The sequence below is a fragment of the Penicillium vulpinum genome (genome assembly GCF_028829585.1).
Source record: "Penicillium vulpinum strain IBT 29486 chromosome Unknown utg000001l_segment0_segment0, whole genome shotgun sequence".
Classification (NCBI taxonomy): domain Eukaryota; kingdom Fungi; phylum Ascomycota; class Eurotiomycetes; order Eurotiales; family Aspergillaceae; genus Penicillium; species Penicillium vulpinum.
Window position 1 is genome coordinate 2,437,995 of NW_026643241.1, and position 16,257 is coordinate 2,454,251.

General features: G+C 46.9%; 5 protein-coding genes across 5 annotated transcripts; all 5 read left to right on the forward strand.

Annotated features, from left to right (window-relative positions):
- Nucleotides 1-5,500: 5,500 nt before the first annotated feature.
- N7479_000904 (DUF2841 domain-containing protein) lies at nucleotides 5,501-7,168 on the forward strand (the record flags this gene model as incomplete). The annotated part of the gene is made up of 5 exons (XM_057248602.1): nucleotides 5,501-5,593; nucleotides 5,665-5,866; nucleotides 5,929-6,390; nucleotides 6,459-6,644; nucleotides 6,723-7,168. 5 exons carry the CDS (start codon nucleotides 5,501-5,503, stop codon nucleotides 7,166-7,168), a joined length of 1,389 nt encoding a protein of 462 aa, XP_057113034.1.
- Nucleotides 7,169-7,861: 693 nt separating this feature from the next.
- On the forward strand, nucleotides 7,862-9,573 carry N7479_000905 (glycerophosphocholine acyltransferase; the record flags this gene model as incomplete). The annotated part of the gene is made up of 2 exons (XM_057248603.1): nucleotides 7,862-8,787; nucleotides 8,841-9,573. 2 exons carry the CDS (start codon nucleotides 7,862-7,864, stop codon nucleotides 9,571-9,573), a joined length of 1,659 nt encoding a protein of 552 aa, XP_057113035.1.
- Nucleotides 9,574-10,069: 496 nt separating this feature from the next.
- N7479_000906 (MRS7 family protein) lies at nucleotides 10,070-11,848 on the forward strand (the record flags this gene model as incomplete). Its single annotated transcript, XM_057248604.1, has 3 exons — nucleotides 10,070-10,136; nucleotides 10,204-10,706; nucleotides 10,775-11,848. 3 exons carry the CDS (start codon nucleotides 10,070-10,072, stop codon nucleotides 11,846-11,848), a joined length of 1,644 nt encoding a protein of 547 aa, XP_057113036.1.
- Nucleotides 11,849-13,035: 1,187 nt separating this feature from the next.
- N7479_000907 (NUDIX hydrolase) lies at nucleotides 13,036-14,319 on the forward strand (the record flags this gene model as incomplete). Its single annotated transcript, XM_057248605.1, has 4 exons — nucleotides 13,036-13,168; nucleotides 13,267-13,293; nucleotides 13,491-13,850; nucleotides 14,117-14,319. 4 exons carry the CDS (start codon nucleotides 13,036-13,038, stop codon nucleotides 14,317-14,319), a joined length of 723 nt encoding a protein of 240 aa, XP_057113037.1.
- A 414-nt stretch (nucleotides 14,320-14,733) lies between these two features.
- N7479_000908 (uncharacterized protein) lies at nucleotides 14,734-16,056 on the forward strand (the record flags this gene model as incomplete). The annotated part of the gene is made up of 1 exon (XM_057248606.1): nucleotides 14,734-16,056. One exon carries the CDS (start codon nucleotides 14,734-14,736, stop codon nucleotides 16,054-16,056), a length of 1,323 nt encoding a protein of 440 aa, XP_057113038.1.
- Nucleotides 16,057-16,257: the final 201 nt, after the last annotated feature.

Consider the following 16,257-nt stretch of genomic DNA (forward strand, 5'->3'; position numbering starts at 1 on the left):
TTGTATACAGTCTCTTCTATTTGTTTCACGGCCCAGTAAGGTAGGTTCCTGTTGAAAGACCGGATTCTCCGGTGATCGGAGTAATCACTAAAAAGGAAAGGTTCGGGATATATATTGTTCTTACAGTTCTATCACATCACGTAACAAAAGGACGTAGCAAGAGTAGAAAAAGAATCAATCGATCAATATGAGATAGGAAATCTAAATAATTTGCACTGCAAATTGCTGCTCATAGAGCCCCATCGCCTACCAATGTGCAACTACAGGCAAACTAAAACAGATCGTGGCCGTGAAAAGGTTTTGAGGCAGGCGAGGAGGAAAAACACTGCATTTGGTTCAGAAGTACGCCTGCTGCCGCCGTACGCCATAATTAATTAACCAACATCTGGAACTGGAATGACTGTTTGCTTGATATAAATATCGAGACTTTCTACGACTGCAAGTGTGTATGTAGTTCGGTTGTAAACCTATTGGGATCCTTTCAGCTTGAGACTTTAGAACCAACGGCTATCACATCAGCAAAATTGTGAGAGGATTACAGATGGAGCTTTACGGAGAAGGCAAGGTGTGAAAGTAATCATGTCCTTAATTGAGCTAATGGTTGGGTATGGGAAGAAGGAAGATCAACTAAGACTTGGCAATCTCCAAGGCGTGGGACCGTGTTTGGTTTAGAGGCAATGTTCTGTATGTAAATATAGAGATTCGGAAACTTGCTTCCACTAAAATGTACACAGAGACATGCTAAGTACGATCCAAGTCCGAACACGTTAATCGGAACGATGTGCCAGTGGTATATTCGGATTTTGTATCTACTGTTTGCATCTTCCGTCGTACTTTGGATCGTACTTTGGGTCGTACTCAGGATCTCCTGTTATTTAATTTATGTAGGGCTTCGATATTGTCGCAGTTGGTACCATAGGAATGGATAAGATTTTCTTTATGACCTCTTACCTAGAAAGCTAAAGCATGCAAATATGGAACAGTGGCTTGTTGTGCAAGAAGCGAACTGAGCTATTCAAAAGCAGTCAACTGGATCATGCTGTCAATTTGAACTCTATACACAAGTGACTTAGTTCGGATATATATAGCTCTGTAAGGTACTGTTCACTATTACCTTAGCTAAATTGGCGATACATATATGCCAGTTGTGACCCTGCTGCACACTTTAATAAATCACACATTAGCGGCCCAAAGCATTCACCAGTACAGCTAGTAGTACCTCCCCAGAATCAAACTTCACAAAACCTGACCAGGTATATCCTAGGTTAGATAAATATACCTCTCTCTACAGCTAAAAAGTCCAGGCCTCTCGGATTCCTTCGGCCCTCTGGGCGTGGAATTCAACCTCTGTTATGCCTCGCAGACTGTCTGTTCAAGACAACTGCACAAAGACAAAGACTACCGTAATTCATGTCAACCAGTTCAGACTGACTAGCACACACTTGAAAAAAAAAAAAAAAAGGATTCCATACTATGGAATACCAAGTCGCCGGGATGCTGAGCGGCGACCAAAATGGCGGGATCTAGGTCCACAAGAATGTCGAGTGCGACAAGGTAATTTCACAATTGGTAAATCGGTGAGTGCTAGTAAAGCGCTTAAAATTGAACTTCCTTTGGTCAAGTTGTGATATGGAGAGAGACCCGCTCTCGACTTTGGGTGTGTTCTATCTATTCCGAGGGTACAAACGTATTTGGAACCCTTTTGGAAGCTTTAGCGCTTTTCGAATCATTTTGGACCCACTGATAGTCCATGGATATAGGGTTAAAGTCAGCCCTGGAGTTCCCGACTGATAATGTACTGTAGTCCGTGGAGTCTCTTTCCTTCTAGGGCTATTGTGGCTGATCAGTGTGCTTGTCCCCGACTTTCTATATACGGGTACATCAGGACAGACAACCCCCTTATCTATAATCCAAGGTCGAATTGATTCTAGACTCTTCCTTGGCAGCCCTCGAGGTGGCGATATTTAATATAGCGCTTTACGAGTATAAGATTAAAGGCCGAGGAAAGCGAGAGCGACGGAATCAGTGACCACTAAGAATAAAACAATAAAACCAAGCTTCTACGGAGGGCTTAGCCAATGACTCTAGTCTCCTTCCTGGGAACCCAATGCCAAGTACGGTGAGAGTCACCAGGTGCAGTCTACTTGGGTATAGTCACCGCCACCACTCAAGTAACTGTAACCCCAGCGAACATTGCAAATCATGCCCAGCGTCAACACCCCAGACACCAGGGAGGCGACCGGAGGTCAGAGTTCCAATAATGCATGTTTCCTGCACCTCTGGTACCAGGATTTAGTCATCTGCACCCAGCTAGCAATGGCAATGGAATGTCAACGGGAGCCTCGGGAGCACCACCCGCGGAGACGCACATATTTATATATGCTAAATGACATTGTGTAAAGTAAGTATATAGCGAGCATACTAGATATTCCGTTTACCAAGCATAAAAAGATTAAAGCGAAGCGGTATCTTCAAATACACAATTCCTCGAGGTGTTGTGCAACGGTAGCAGTACATGTAGGAGCAGCTGGCGTCCACGGGCATGGTGGTGATCTGCTCATGCGCATAATGGGGCCATGATCAGGGGGAGATAGCCTCTCTACAATGTCCAGAATAAAGAGTACAATAATAGAATTCGTTGTAATATTGTATATGTATTCTTTTGTTGATCATTTCATCTGGGTGCTCCGCCCCGCAAATATACGCAAGGGACGCATGTCTTTTCCACGCCACTGACTGAGGGGGCTTTGTATTCGCTTCGTTTATGGGGATTGTGTACCCTTGGGTATTACAGAGTTTGGGGCCAATGCGGCTCAGGGGATGCTAATGTACATATGTCTGCTTTGCTGCTTGCCTGGGTGCAATGTACTCCGTACCTAGCCCCGTGTTATTGATTGCGTGGAATTAATATTGTTTCATTTTCGATTATCTTGCTTTTTTTTCTTTTCTCAATGATAATAAGGATGCCTGGCAAGAGCGTCGGACGTGCAGTATCCAGTAGATTTTAGACGTTGAGCCACAGGATATACTTTGTATACGGAGTAAGCTAAAAGCCATCAGACAGATCGGTAAAAAAAGTTTAAAAGGCCTATATTTGCTCATCTTCTCGAAGATAGTCAAGTGCTGAGTCGAAATCGAGGCCTTCGATATCTCTCTTCATTGCAATATAAAGTGCAATTTACGAGTACGGGCATGTCGCATGGACTGTACAGAGGCTCAGCGAATAGCATCAAATACAAGTGGTACGGTTACATTTTCCGTGTTTGCTGGTGGGCCTAGTCCCTAGTCTAGATGGAAATACGACTAGCCTCCCTTAAAAAAAAAAAGCAAATTGAAACGAGAGCAAAGAGACGGTGGAGGAAAATAATAATAATACACAACACCCATAACTTTGGGCCTTGCTACAGATGCAGTCCGCTGCCGTCGTAGACCGGGATCCTAGTGGCGCTAGCTAATCATAGCCATTTTTAGTTGGCTACATCGTATACCACCGGATCCGGAAAAAGAAACAACGCCTAAAAACTGTAGAGAATAATAGGGCGGTTGACCAAATTCCTCAAACTCCCAATGGTTGGCTTCTTAGTCTATGATCCGCGGCCCCCGCTCCCAGGAAACACCGTCGATCCGGGAGCAGGGAACCGATCCCAGTGGTACATAGTTCAAAATCCAATTAACCTCAGAGCTCTTGTTTTTTTTTTTTTTATGGATACAGACGATTACTGTCCTTTTGCTTTTCAAAAATGCTTCGACTCTACCTAGCTCCGGGTTGCCACGTCCACTTATGCACGATGCCGCAGGACAGCAAAATTTGGAATCGCCGACTGAAGAATCCATGCTAGTGGCGCTTCGATAAATACCTCGGACGGGTATGTATTTTGACAAAAAAAAAAACAAATAAAGCATCTCGAAAGCAAAAGGTAAAAAGGGAAAAAAAAAAAAGAAACAATGAAGATTGAACAGGATGCATTTTGTATCTTTGTATATATTCTCGGGTGTGGTATCCGCACACCCGGAACCAAAACTCCCGACTTGAAAACAAGCTCAAGTTTCGATGGTCGGCGTCTACAACTTTGGTCCCCAGGGGAATCTTTTCCAGGTCTCTTTATCCCTGACCCCGTTGTATGTTGTAGATTAGGTTAGAGAAGGTCTGCACGGACAATGGACCAAGCGCCCGGTGGAGATAAACATTATAGTACTCCGTACGGGAAGCCTTGACTGTCTTACACAAATTCCCGAAGAAAAAGAAAACAAAAGGGAAAAAAAACAAAACCATTGAGCTGTGCAGCTGCGTGTGCGATGTAATTGAAAAAGCCCACTAGGCTGACGCTGACTAGCAACGCAAGTAAAGTATCCATACGGAGTAGATCCATAGAAGTTAGAGAGATTCACCTACGCTATGTATTAGTCAGTGATCCATTAGCCTCTCTTGGCTTGCATTAGATGGTCTCAGAGGCGTCGAGAATGACCGCTCTTCTTTATTACCTGTCGTGGCTAATGTGGCCAAGGGATCGCCGATCGGTTAATTCGGTTGGGTAGATGATTGCTTCCACCTTGGGGTTTATTGGACCGTTTCTTGATTAGGTACTATTTTTGCTCCTGCTGCCATATCTACGGAGTACTGCGTACTTCGACCATTCCTTGATAAAACCGGAAGGATAGAGAGGGTAAACTTGGTAAACTTGGCTTATTGGAGCGGGCAAAATAATTATGGATACAACGGCCTGCTGCAGATAGCCTACGAAATCGTTTTAACGGAGACACCATGAGAAATTGGGATCTATTTAGACCATTTGATTTGTCGAACACTTGACGATCTTTGTGGCTTTTCTCTCTAAATCCCACAAGGAAGTTGAGACGTTCCAAGATGTTTTTGGGCTAACCTCGGATCCGCCGACAGAACCATGGATCGAACAAGGTTATGTGACACTCAACCATGGATCATAGCCCTAACAAAGTGTCAATGCGCAGAATGGACTCGACCCATCGACTAACACACTTGCAAAGGGGCAGAAAATGGATGATCCAATCATGAGATGCAGAAAGAAGTGACACGGAAGCTTTCGTATTGCCACACGCTCGGCTTTGCAGCTATTCATTTTCCTTGCATTGGCACTAAGCCGATTTGTACTTTCAGGGGACATCGATGTCAAATGGAGATCTGCCAATACTCGGGGTTTGGCGTCGGAATTGGGAGATCATGGATATGTCCCCGTATTATTACTTGTATATTTATCTAGACTGGACCCTGCCCCTGATCAAGAGGCGCGGATCTCTTATCCATCGGTAACCTGCGTTTACCCTTGTTAAAGAGCGTATCTCTTATTTCTATTCATTAACCCCGTGGGACGATTGTTGAAGGAACCAGGTCCATTGTGTTTTTTTTTTTTTTCTTTCTTTCTTCTTTCTTTGTCTTCTATATTTGCGACGTACTACGCTGGACAAGCGCAGTGAGCCCGGATCTTGTGGATCTTAACTTTCATACCCTGTACTGTCCCATAATATGGACATGAATCGTGGATATCCATTTCCTGGAGAGGCGATGGAGCGAAGACACTCTGATACGTGCATCCCACCGCAACCACCGATGAACATGGTAATACAACTTCCCCAATTGCGAAACGGAAGACAAATGCAAGGGTCAAGTTTGGCTAATCATAAAAATAGTCGATCATTCCTAAACAACCACATAACGCCGAATACACACACCCACACTTCGCTATGATATACCTTGACCACAACGGTCAATGGCAACTACAAGCGTCGCCCTCGATTGCAGGCTGTGAAGGCGCTATCTTTACACCAGATGTTACAGACCGATTCATAGAAATGACGGGCCAGACCCCACAGGCCAGCCCGCAGTTCACAAGTGAGCCAAATTTCTAGAATCAAAGTTCCAGAGCCGGCAAAACTGACTTTGTCTCCTTGCAGACCAAACCCATGCACCCCACTCCCCTTGGGACGAGCAACCATCGTCGGGATGGGGGCCAACTGGTCAGGCAAGACAGGCCGAGATGATTCCATTCCAATGGTCGTCACAACAAAGTCGAAAGAAATCGAAGCGTGCCGGCGGTATGCTCAAGTCTCGACCTAAATCCAGCTCGCCACCACCTACCACACCTCCACCCGGACGGACTGTTCTTCGTGTCGGTAACCGGGCGCTACTACGACGCTACTACGAGAAAGCATTTGAGGATTTCCAGCAGCTTAATTGCCGCGCTATTGCAAAATCCTATATCAAGCTTGTTGAGCCGAGGAAGCAGGTCCATTATCCGTACAATGGACGTAGAGTCATTGCCGGTGTCTCTCAGCGTGTGGATCCGGAGTTCACTAAGCCAGCATGGTGGCCTGCTAATGTCTTGCACAAGGAGCCTGATCATCTCCTCAAGCCTGGTGAGCATATCCTTTCCGTGTGACTAATATGAGATCAGATCATGATCAAATACTAACTGAAACGATAGACCGACTGCGACTTCTTGTCCATATCCTCTGTGAGCTAAAGGATAGCCATGGAGTCACAACCGACAAACTACGAGACGCTGGCCAAGACGTGAGACGCCAGATTACACCCGCCCACCGGCTGCAGGTTCTAGACGAGATCTACTTTGTGCGACAGATGGAAGAACAATTTCTGGATGGTGAAATCGGTATGTTATCGCTTTATCCCAACACAGGACCCAATCAGCGGTTTTCACTAACCTATGTCTTTGTTTCTGTCACTATAGACGCTAGTACCTTGATCCAGGTGACACAAACGCATCTACCGGAGGCAATCTTCCAAGACAACGATCAACTATCATCCCGTGCACACGCAGCACCTGTAACAGCGTCTATGGTCGAGTCTGAACATGACAAGCATGATGCAGGTGATCGACCTAGCAGTTCGACGTTGGAAGAAGATGACTCAAAGCTACACCACTCGCATAGCTTGCCCCTCTCACCTACCACTAGCGAGTCAAGTGGTCCACATAGCCCGGCAGGCAGTTTCGGCTATCCAATGAGCATGGCACCATCAGTGCATGTAATCCCCCCGGTGGAGACCCCGAATGTCACAAAACCTATGCATCCAGATCCGAGTTATCTGTCTGGGTACTACCCGCAACAATTTGTGGCTGATAAAGGGCCCGGGTTCTGGTCACAGACCAATTCGACATCACAATTTGGATATTGATGTTAGATTTTTTTTTTTTTTTTTTTTTTTTTTGGTTTCCCTCTCTTGTTTTCACCAGTACAGACTTGGAGTTTGTGAGCGTTTGGACACGGATCTGGGGGTTGGGGAGTTTTCTATATATATATTTTTTTCTTGGGACAAGTTTGTCACCTCGCTTTACGAGAAGTCAGGGAGAATGTGCAACAAATTAATGGAGCAAGTCATGACAAACACAAAGTACAAACGTTGGAAGTACATAAGCAATTTTGTAAGAACAAAAATATTCCTTATATTTATCTGCCTCAGGCAACAACATCACACCTGGGCCGAGACCGCTCATTGATTGGATGCGCATGACGATGCCCCCGAGGCCCAGCGTAGCTTCTCCGTCCAACCATCATCAATATCTCAAGCACACGTCAACTTCTCACCTTCTCGCTGGTTCTGGGTATCTCAACCTTTTCGTGAGAGTCTCAGCGTCTCTATATCGCCGCCTTTGTGTCGTGCGCCAGTGAGTGCGGTGTTGTTCACCCTGTGGATCGCCAACCACAGTTCGCCCTGAGTCCAAGGCGTGATCTACCAATAAGGTAAGATAGCCCATTATCTTTTTTAATTGCCCCTCATATATCTATATAGTCGTTGTGTGTTCCCGCGGTCTTGGGTACTTCTGTTTGGCACGTATCTAATAAGCTGTGCTCTTTTGGGCTTGCAACTATGGGGATGCTAACATTCAATCGTTTCCTCAGTCGACCATATCCCAATAACAGGGACGGACCAACAATACTCTCCTTTCAGCAACAGTTTTTGATGCAAAGTACGAGCTCGAGAAGAAAGTCCGATCCCACCATGTCAGCTGAGCCGCTGGCCTCCACGCCAGGCCTGGACGAGATCGATGTGCCATTCCCTGCAGACGACTTCGCCGACAACGATGAATTTGGCTCTGTTCCCACATCCCCACGCAATCTGTCCCGCAACGGCTCGTTCTCAAACAGCAGCTCGTATCAGGAGGACTGGGAGTCATTCCCACCGCTGGACAAGCTGACGGTTTTCGATCTCCTCGACAACATCCAGCTCTCGCAGCGCTTGGAGAAATGGCAGCAGACCATCGCCATGCAGAAGGAAAAAGTGCGCAAGCAGCGGGAGAAGCTGAAGTCCTCTTCCTTGAACGCCAAGGATCGTGTTGTCGGTGAATGGAAGCGCCGGGCACCGACTGCCGATGAGAAGCTGGAAAAATATCGAGCTCGGATGATGCAAGGTGTAGAGCGTCTGGGCAAGCAGTGGAGCAAAACGGCAACTGTCACCCTCCGGGAGAAGACGTCTTTTATTGCTGGTGTGCTCAATATCTTCATCAGTGGCTACCTAATCGGTGCTTGCCCGGAGTACTTTTATATCTGGTTCAGCGCCCAGCTGGCATATTTCATGCCCATCCGCTACTATACGTACCATGCCAAGGGCTACCACTACTTCTTGGCCGATCTCTGCTATTTTGTCAATATGCTCTGCATGCTGAGTATCTGGGTCTTCCCTAACTCGAAACGACTTTTTATAAGCACGTTCTGCTTGACCTTCGGAAACAATGCGGCTGCAATCGCCATGTGGCGCAACTCTATGGTCTTCCACAGTATGGACAAGGTTGTCAGGTATGTTAGATATCGAAAGGAAAAAAGTTCATTTGCTTATCTTGTCTCTGCAGTCTCTTCATCCATATTATGCCACCCGTAACTTTGCACTGCATCGTACACCTGACTCCCCTTGAGAGACTCAAGGAGCGCTTTCCTGCTGTGTACAGCATCAAGTTCAGTCAGCCCGGGGACCCAGAGCATTATGGTCTTGGTGCTATGATACTCTGGTCCACAGCCCCCTATCTGGTGTGGCAGCTCATGTACCATTTCCTGATCACTGTGCGCCGCCGCGAACAAATCGCAGCGGGTCGCCCGACTAGCTTCACCTGGCTGCGCAAGTCATACTCTAAGGCGCCGATTGGGCGATTTGTGCTGAGTCTACCGGAGGCGCTGCAAGAGCCATGCTTCATGTTCATCCAGTACTGTTTTGCTTTGTCCACAATGATCCCCTGCCCGATTTGGTTCTGGTCCAAATGGGCGAGCGCTATGTTCATGTCTTCCCTGTTTATCTGGAGCATCTACAACGGAGCAACATACTACATCGACGTGTTTGGAAAGCGCTTCCAAAACGAGCTGGAGCAGCTCAAGGCAGATGTTGCACGTTGGCAGAGCTCCCCCGAAGGAGCAACGAGTCCTTCCCTTGTCCCCGAATCCAGTCCTCTCAGTGACGCTATCAATGCACACACCGAGGAGAAGCGATCTAGTGTTGATCGAATCCCCTTGTTGGATACTGCCGAGGCCTCTTCTACTGATATTCTGGATGGAAATTCGAACAAGGACTCCGTTGTTCGAGAGAGAATCTGAATCCTAGGGACGTACTATCTCATTGCCATCGTTTATGCTAGTATTTATATACCCTAATTGTTGGTCTGTTTTTTTTTGTCAAGATTCAACAATCTTGACGGTGCTGAGCGAGTTTTCATGTATAAGATTGCTATTCAAGTTAATATGAATATATTGATAGTATTTGCCACAATAATGAAATACGTATGTAGCATTAGCTCTACCTATTAGTAGAAATGTCCGGGTATCTATTTAAGTCCGAGTAAAACCCGAGGCGGTAACTCTCTGTCACGTGAAAGATGACTGCGGTAGTACATCACAACTTTAGAACATCTCATCGGAACCGGTTCCAGGACATTCCAAACTTTTTGTGACTATCATTTTACTACTGTGATTATTTTTTTTTGGGGCTCATCTCGTGGACATTAGAATTGCTCATTTATTTCATTGTTGTTGCGCCTGCAAACTCCTTGCTCATTGTTTCGAGCACTTACTTTTTCGCTCAACATTTCCGCAAATGTCCGCTACGATGAGGTCGACCGGATTAGTCCGCGGAACACCTGCCTTCCGGTCTGCGCTGATCAGTAAGTGTTGAAGAATCTCTATTAATTAGATGGTAATGCCAGTTGCTTACATTTTTCTCCCGGGCAGGCCGTAGTCGTTCCAGTGCACTGAGCCCGGCCTCCGTTGCAGCCCGCGGCCTTCTACGGAATGGCCGTGATCTGCCATCCCAAGTGTCGGCGCTTGCTATCCTGATCCCACAGCGTGGATATGCGACCGAGAAATTCACATCGAGCAACTCTTCACAGAATTATCCTCCCCCCGGGTTCAATGCAGAGCAAGCCAAGAAGCCGCTCTCCCAAGAAGAGACCACGCAGTCACAATCTACAGTTACTAAGACTCAACCCACCGAGACACAGTCAGCTGTTAGCAAGCCAGCGCCCGCTGGGGTTGTCACAAAGACAACTCCAGAGGACCAGAAGTTGGCCGAGAAGAAGAGTGCGAAAAAGTTGACACTTGGACAAAAGGTCAAGAAAGAGTTGCAGCACTACTGGGATGGCACAAAGTTGCTTGCCACTGAGGTCAAGATTAGTTCGAGACTGGCGTTGAAGATGGCCGGTGGCTACGAGCTCAGTCGCCGAGAGAACCGCCAGGTATGTTTTGCGCCAGCCAAAATATTTCAATATTTTTTACTGTTTGGCTAACCCAGTTTTGACTATAGCTCCAACGTACTACGAAGGATCTGGGACGTCTGGTTCCATTCTCGATGTTCCTCATCGTTCCCTTTGCCGAACTCCTTCTCCCCGTTGCCCTGAAGATCTTCCCCAACTTGCTCCCCAGCACTTACGAGGGGCAGAAGGCCCGCGAGACCAAGGCGTTGAACCTGAGCTCGACCCGCAAGGAAGTTTCCGGATTTTTACGCAACACTCTGCGGGAGACCGGTCTACCTTTCACCGCAAGCACTGTCAAGAACGATGAATTTACAGACTTTTTCCGCAAGATCCGCACCACCGGCGAATCGCCCTCAACAGAGGATATCATCAAGGTTTGCAAGATCTTCAAGGATGATCTTACCCTCGACAACCTTTCTCGGCCCCAGCTGGTTGGAATTTGTCGCTACATGAACCTGAACTCCTTTGGTACCGACGCCATGCTCCGATACACCATCCGACACCGCATGCGCCAGATCAAGCGTGATGACCGTGCGATCTTTTACGAGGGTGTTGATTCACTCTCTGTTCCAGAACTGCAGATGGCCAGCGCCTCGCGCGGAATCCGCACACACGGCGTCTCCCCCGCGCGCCTGCGCGAGGATCTCGGCATGTGGCTTGAGCTGCGTCTCAAGCAGGGTGTTCCCTCCACTCTGTTAGTTTTGAGTAACGCCTACCTATACACCCAGGGCGGCAAGGAGTCCGAGATGGCATCGCAAATCGATGCGCTCAAGTCTGTGCTCTCCAGCATTCCCGAGGAGTTGTTCCACGAGATCGAGCTCGAGGTCCACAATGCCGAGGGAGCTGCTACCAACAAGCAGCGTCTTGAGGTTATCAAGGAGCAGGAGGAGCTGATCCAGGAGGAGAGCAAGCAGAACAGCGAGAACGAAGGCAAGGGTGTTGCCGCGCCTAAGGATATCGAGGATATTGACGAGAAGGAGGAGGCCAGGATTGAGGCTGCAGCTGACGGTGTTGAGAAGCAGACTACTGAGGCTAATGAGGCCATGGTAGAAGGTGAGCGCGCCGAGAAGACCACCGAGAAGACCACCGAGTCCAAGGAGGCGAAGAAGAGCGAAAGCTTGTAGTTGATATGAATATGGCCGATGTATTTGTGTTTTGATTTTAGGCATGTTTTGGTTTGGGTAGCACTTGTTATATAGATGGTTGTTTTGTTTCTGTTGGCTCTCACTTGGTGTCTCCCCCTTGAGTTCTCATCCTGTCTTATTTATTCTCGCTATGTTGATAGACCATTTGATCCCCGCCTCTCTACCTGATTTTATTGCTCTATGTGATCTAGCTGTCTGGCTGGTATATTCTATTGATTCCCTTTGGTTATTTTGATTTGACTACGGCATCAGGTGGATAACTATAAAGTGAATGGTATCCAGTAACTCCAGTTCATTTCCTCCCATTCATCAATAAGTCCCTGTAACACTATGGGATAACAAAGGATTCTCCGACGCCGGTTATATCATTAGTCACCAATATTACCTCGGCTACTACACAAGCCAAACCCCATCTTTCCCCAGTATAGTCAAACTGCCCAGGAGGACTAAGTACATAGTTCCGTATAACGAACCTTTGTTTTTTTTTGCAATGCGGAGATCACAGTTCAGCCTCCTCCAGACACTTCGCTTCAGTACAACCTGCCAGAACAAAAATCAACCCAAATTATTCCTCAATTCCAACCCCAGCATTCCCAAGCCAGAACCCCGAACTTCTAAAATAATGTCACCCTTAAATCCCGCCTCTCAGGTATGTGTAACTCGTTCTCTGCAGCTACCCGAAATGACCGCGTGTCCCTGTGTGATATGAATCTGTTGTGTCCATTCTGCCATGCATATCATCCCTACCGTTTTAACCCCTTGTTTCCCCCCCTTTAACCATGGGATGTCTTCAATTGCCATGATTCTTTTCTTTTATTTTTTTATTTTTCTATTTTTGAGGTCGATCATACCCGGATGTGTCTCCAAGGAGGTCGGGGGAAGAGAGAGAGCCGTTTGAGTTTCGGCTTCAAGTCTTACATCCTACCCCGTTCATTGGACTTGAACCCTTTTGATCTGAGGAGTCACATATGGAACATTCTTTTCTTTGAAGACTATTCTAAGACAGGATCTTCACGGTCAAGGTTCTGCTCTAACTGAGACCTTGCCATTCTCTTGTTCATTTCCCCGTGGATGTCCATCCCGATGTTGAAACCCAACCCCAGGGATTAGCATAACCCTGACAATTATGATGTATCAATAGGAAGCAATCACAAGACTCCGAAACTATGTTTCCCCCGCCAACAACGTACAACTTGGTCCCGCTAAGCAGACGGGCGGCAGTGCTGATACTGCTCTTCGCCGATGCCAAGGGCGACCTTAGGGTCGTCGTTACGATCCGGGCTAAGACACTGAGTTCCTGTAAGTTAAGGAGAATACCGATAAGTGGATCAGCCCTGCTTTCAGGTGCATGACATGGGTTGGTTGTTCGGGATTGAGCTAATCTTGTTCTGGTGTAGATGCAGGAGATGCTGCTTTACCTGGTGGTAGGTTGAGATGACAGCTTCCCCGGCAAAATCAAAAAAAAAAAAAAAAAAAAAAAAAAGAAAAAAAACCAGAAGAACATGAAAATATGAAAACATGAAAAGAGAAAAGAAAGAGCCCAAAGCTGAGTCGAGATGGATGCCTAATATGAGTCGGGCAAACCAAAATAAACACCCCTACATAAACTAATTCCTTCTAGGCCGAGCAGACAACACAGAAACAGCCTTCCAAACGGCGCGCCGCGAGGCAAGCGAGGAGATCGGCCTCCCCGACATTAACCAAGAGCTTCCATCCCCGTTTAGCGTGGAGCATCTCTGCGAGCTTCCGGCAAATCTTGCCAAAACGGAGGTGATCGTACGTCCCTGCGTGGCCCTCCTCCACAGCTATGATCCGTGCTCGGGGCTGAATGCTGACCCTGAGGTGTCACTTATTCCTATTTTGGATGCAAGAGAGGTTGAGGCTGTTTTTACTGCGCCATTGAAGGACTTTTTGAGTGCAAATGTACATGATGAATGGTATCGTGGGGCTTGGGGGATGTGGCATAATTCCCAGTGGAGGAGTAAGTTTTCCCTTTTTTCCTTCTTTTCTTTGTTCTATTTCGTTTCTAGACTGTGTTATATCCATATGGGAAATTCCCTAGGTTGTACTATGCCGAGGGTGGATCGGATGTTTATTTTATTTCGCTTTCATTTCTTATATATTTTATTTCCTATTCTTTGTTCCAAAATAGGAAATAGGGGGCCACTTGGGCAATCCTCAGATGGAGAAAAGGAGGGAGAAGAAAAAAAAGCAACGAATCAAGGTGGATACTGACGACGCCACTAGTGCATCAGTTCTTTGTCCGCACCGAAATTGAAGTCTATCGCATCTTTGGAATGACGGCACGAATTATTGTCGACGCAGCGCGTGTCGCATACGCGCAGGAACCGGAATTCGAACATAACAGCCACTTTGGAGACGAGGAGATGATTTCTAAACTTTGTCGGTTAGGCCGATTGAGTCAAGAAAAGGCAGCCAAACTTAGTTAGAGAGGACTGTGCTTAAGAGAAAAGGGCAAAGGGTCAGGCATAATATAAGCCCAAAAGTCCGGAGTACTCCATATATCCAGTCTCTAATCCAATCATAGTATCTCATTAAGCGGAGCAAGGGCGATCCGAGTTGTCCTTGCGTCAGGGATGGTTCGTTTGATGATGTTTACTGTCAAATGATATTGTGTATTATTATAAGTTGAGAGAGCTAAAAAGTATACACACTCCTACTCTCCTTACATCTCTATTCTTACATGAATATATATCTTCTCTCTCTCCTCCCTGGGGCTTTGTCTTTGTCTTTAGACCTTCACATTCATTGGCGTTCATTTATTGATGTATTATTTTTATTCCTGATTGTTCGAATCCCGTGCCTCGAAAATGCCTTCCCCGACCTTTTCGTATCACAGCCGAATGGCACCCCCCGTCCGACCATCTCGCTCACTCGAGGGACTTGAACGAGTAATCCCACCACTTTCACCACACATTTCACCAAATATTCCCTTCGCTACTCGCTCCGATCTCTTTCTCAATAAACCTCTCCCCGCAAAACCCCCTCCCGAACAGCCAGAATGTTCGGTTATGTGGAGTGACTCCAGCGACAGTGAAAGTACACTCGATAGTATCACACCAAGTGAACCCCGCCACTCAGCAGACAGTTATCCTATCTTTGTCAGTTCTGGTTCCGACTTGGACTTCGATCATCCGTCTCCATCGGCCGATCAACTTCCACTATCCCCACCTCAAAAACGCACGGACTCTATCGTTATCAATATACAACCCATTGCCGAACCCTCAGTATCAGTTTCATCTTCGTCTTCATTTTCCGACACACAATACGGACATCCATCGCTTTGGACCCAGAATCGCCCAGGCACAAATCATTATTTCCGCGAGAAGAAGTGGGATTATTTCCCCGAATTAGCACCTTCCTCTCTACACTCCACCGGCCGCATCAGCCCCAATACAGTTGCACAAAACCATAAAGTCTGCAAAATGGGCAGCCCACTGAAATTTGCTAAGGAAAAGTGTCGCTGGCATTCGCTCGATCACGGCAGTCTTGGTGGAGTTCGCGACTCAATCAAGACTTATGTCCACCGCACTCTCTCGCGCGAATCAACAGGAGAAAATAAGTCGAAGGAAACTCCCCGCCCGGCGACAGCGCCCATGGACTACCACCTCAATGATGTAGGAGGTACGCTCAACAGCACAGCTCCGACGCCACAGCAATCTGCCTTGGCCTTGGATACACAGGTTGCCGAACGAGCTATATCCGTAGCTACATCCTCGAGCAGTGAGTATGACTATACCAACCACAAATTTCATCTTGAAACACCAATCTCGCCAACATCGCCTATTTCCATCGCAACTCCCATAACACCCCGGCCGAAACAATTAGCAGTTCCGCTATCTGAGTATCAGAAACATGGCCCCGTGATCTGGGAATCGTCCAATAAATCCAAGCGGAACGTTCAATTCTCGAGATTTAATTCCTCGTCCTTGGCTGCAGAGGCATCTTCATCATCGGCTCCCAATATATCTTATGCAAATACCACCCTTGCTTCATCCCCGTCGCGGAAGCAGTCTCATCACAGTACCCGAGGGGTGTTTTTAGGTGCGAAGAAAAAGATTGCAGAGTCAAAGGATAATCGCAGAAGGGAGCAGTTGAAGGCTCAGATCAAGTTTGTTGGGCCTGTCAACCCACACACTTATACACAGGCCGATCCATGGGTTTGAGGTTTGACCTTTTTTTCTTCCTTGCTGAAACTCGGTGTTTCTTGTTTTGTTTTTATTGTTTTCCAGCACACATCACACATCTCACGACATCTCACGACAACATACCATATATATACCTATACCCTCAAGCCCAGGAGGTTTGTTTTCAACTTCCACTACATCATCTTTTTCACTTGCGTATCGAACTTCATTGTCCCTTTA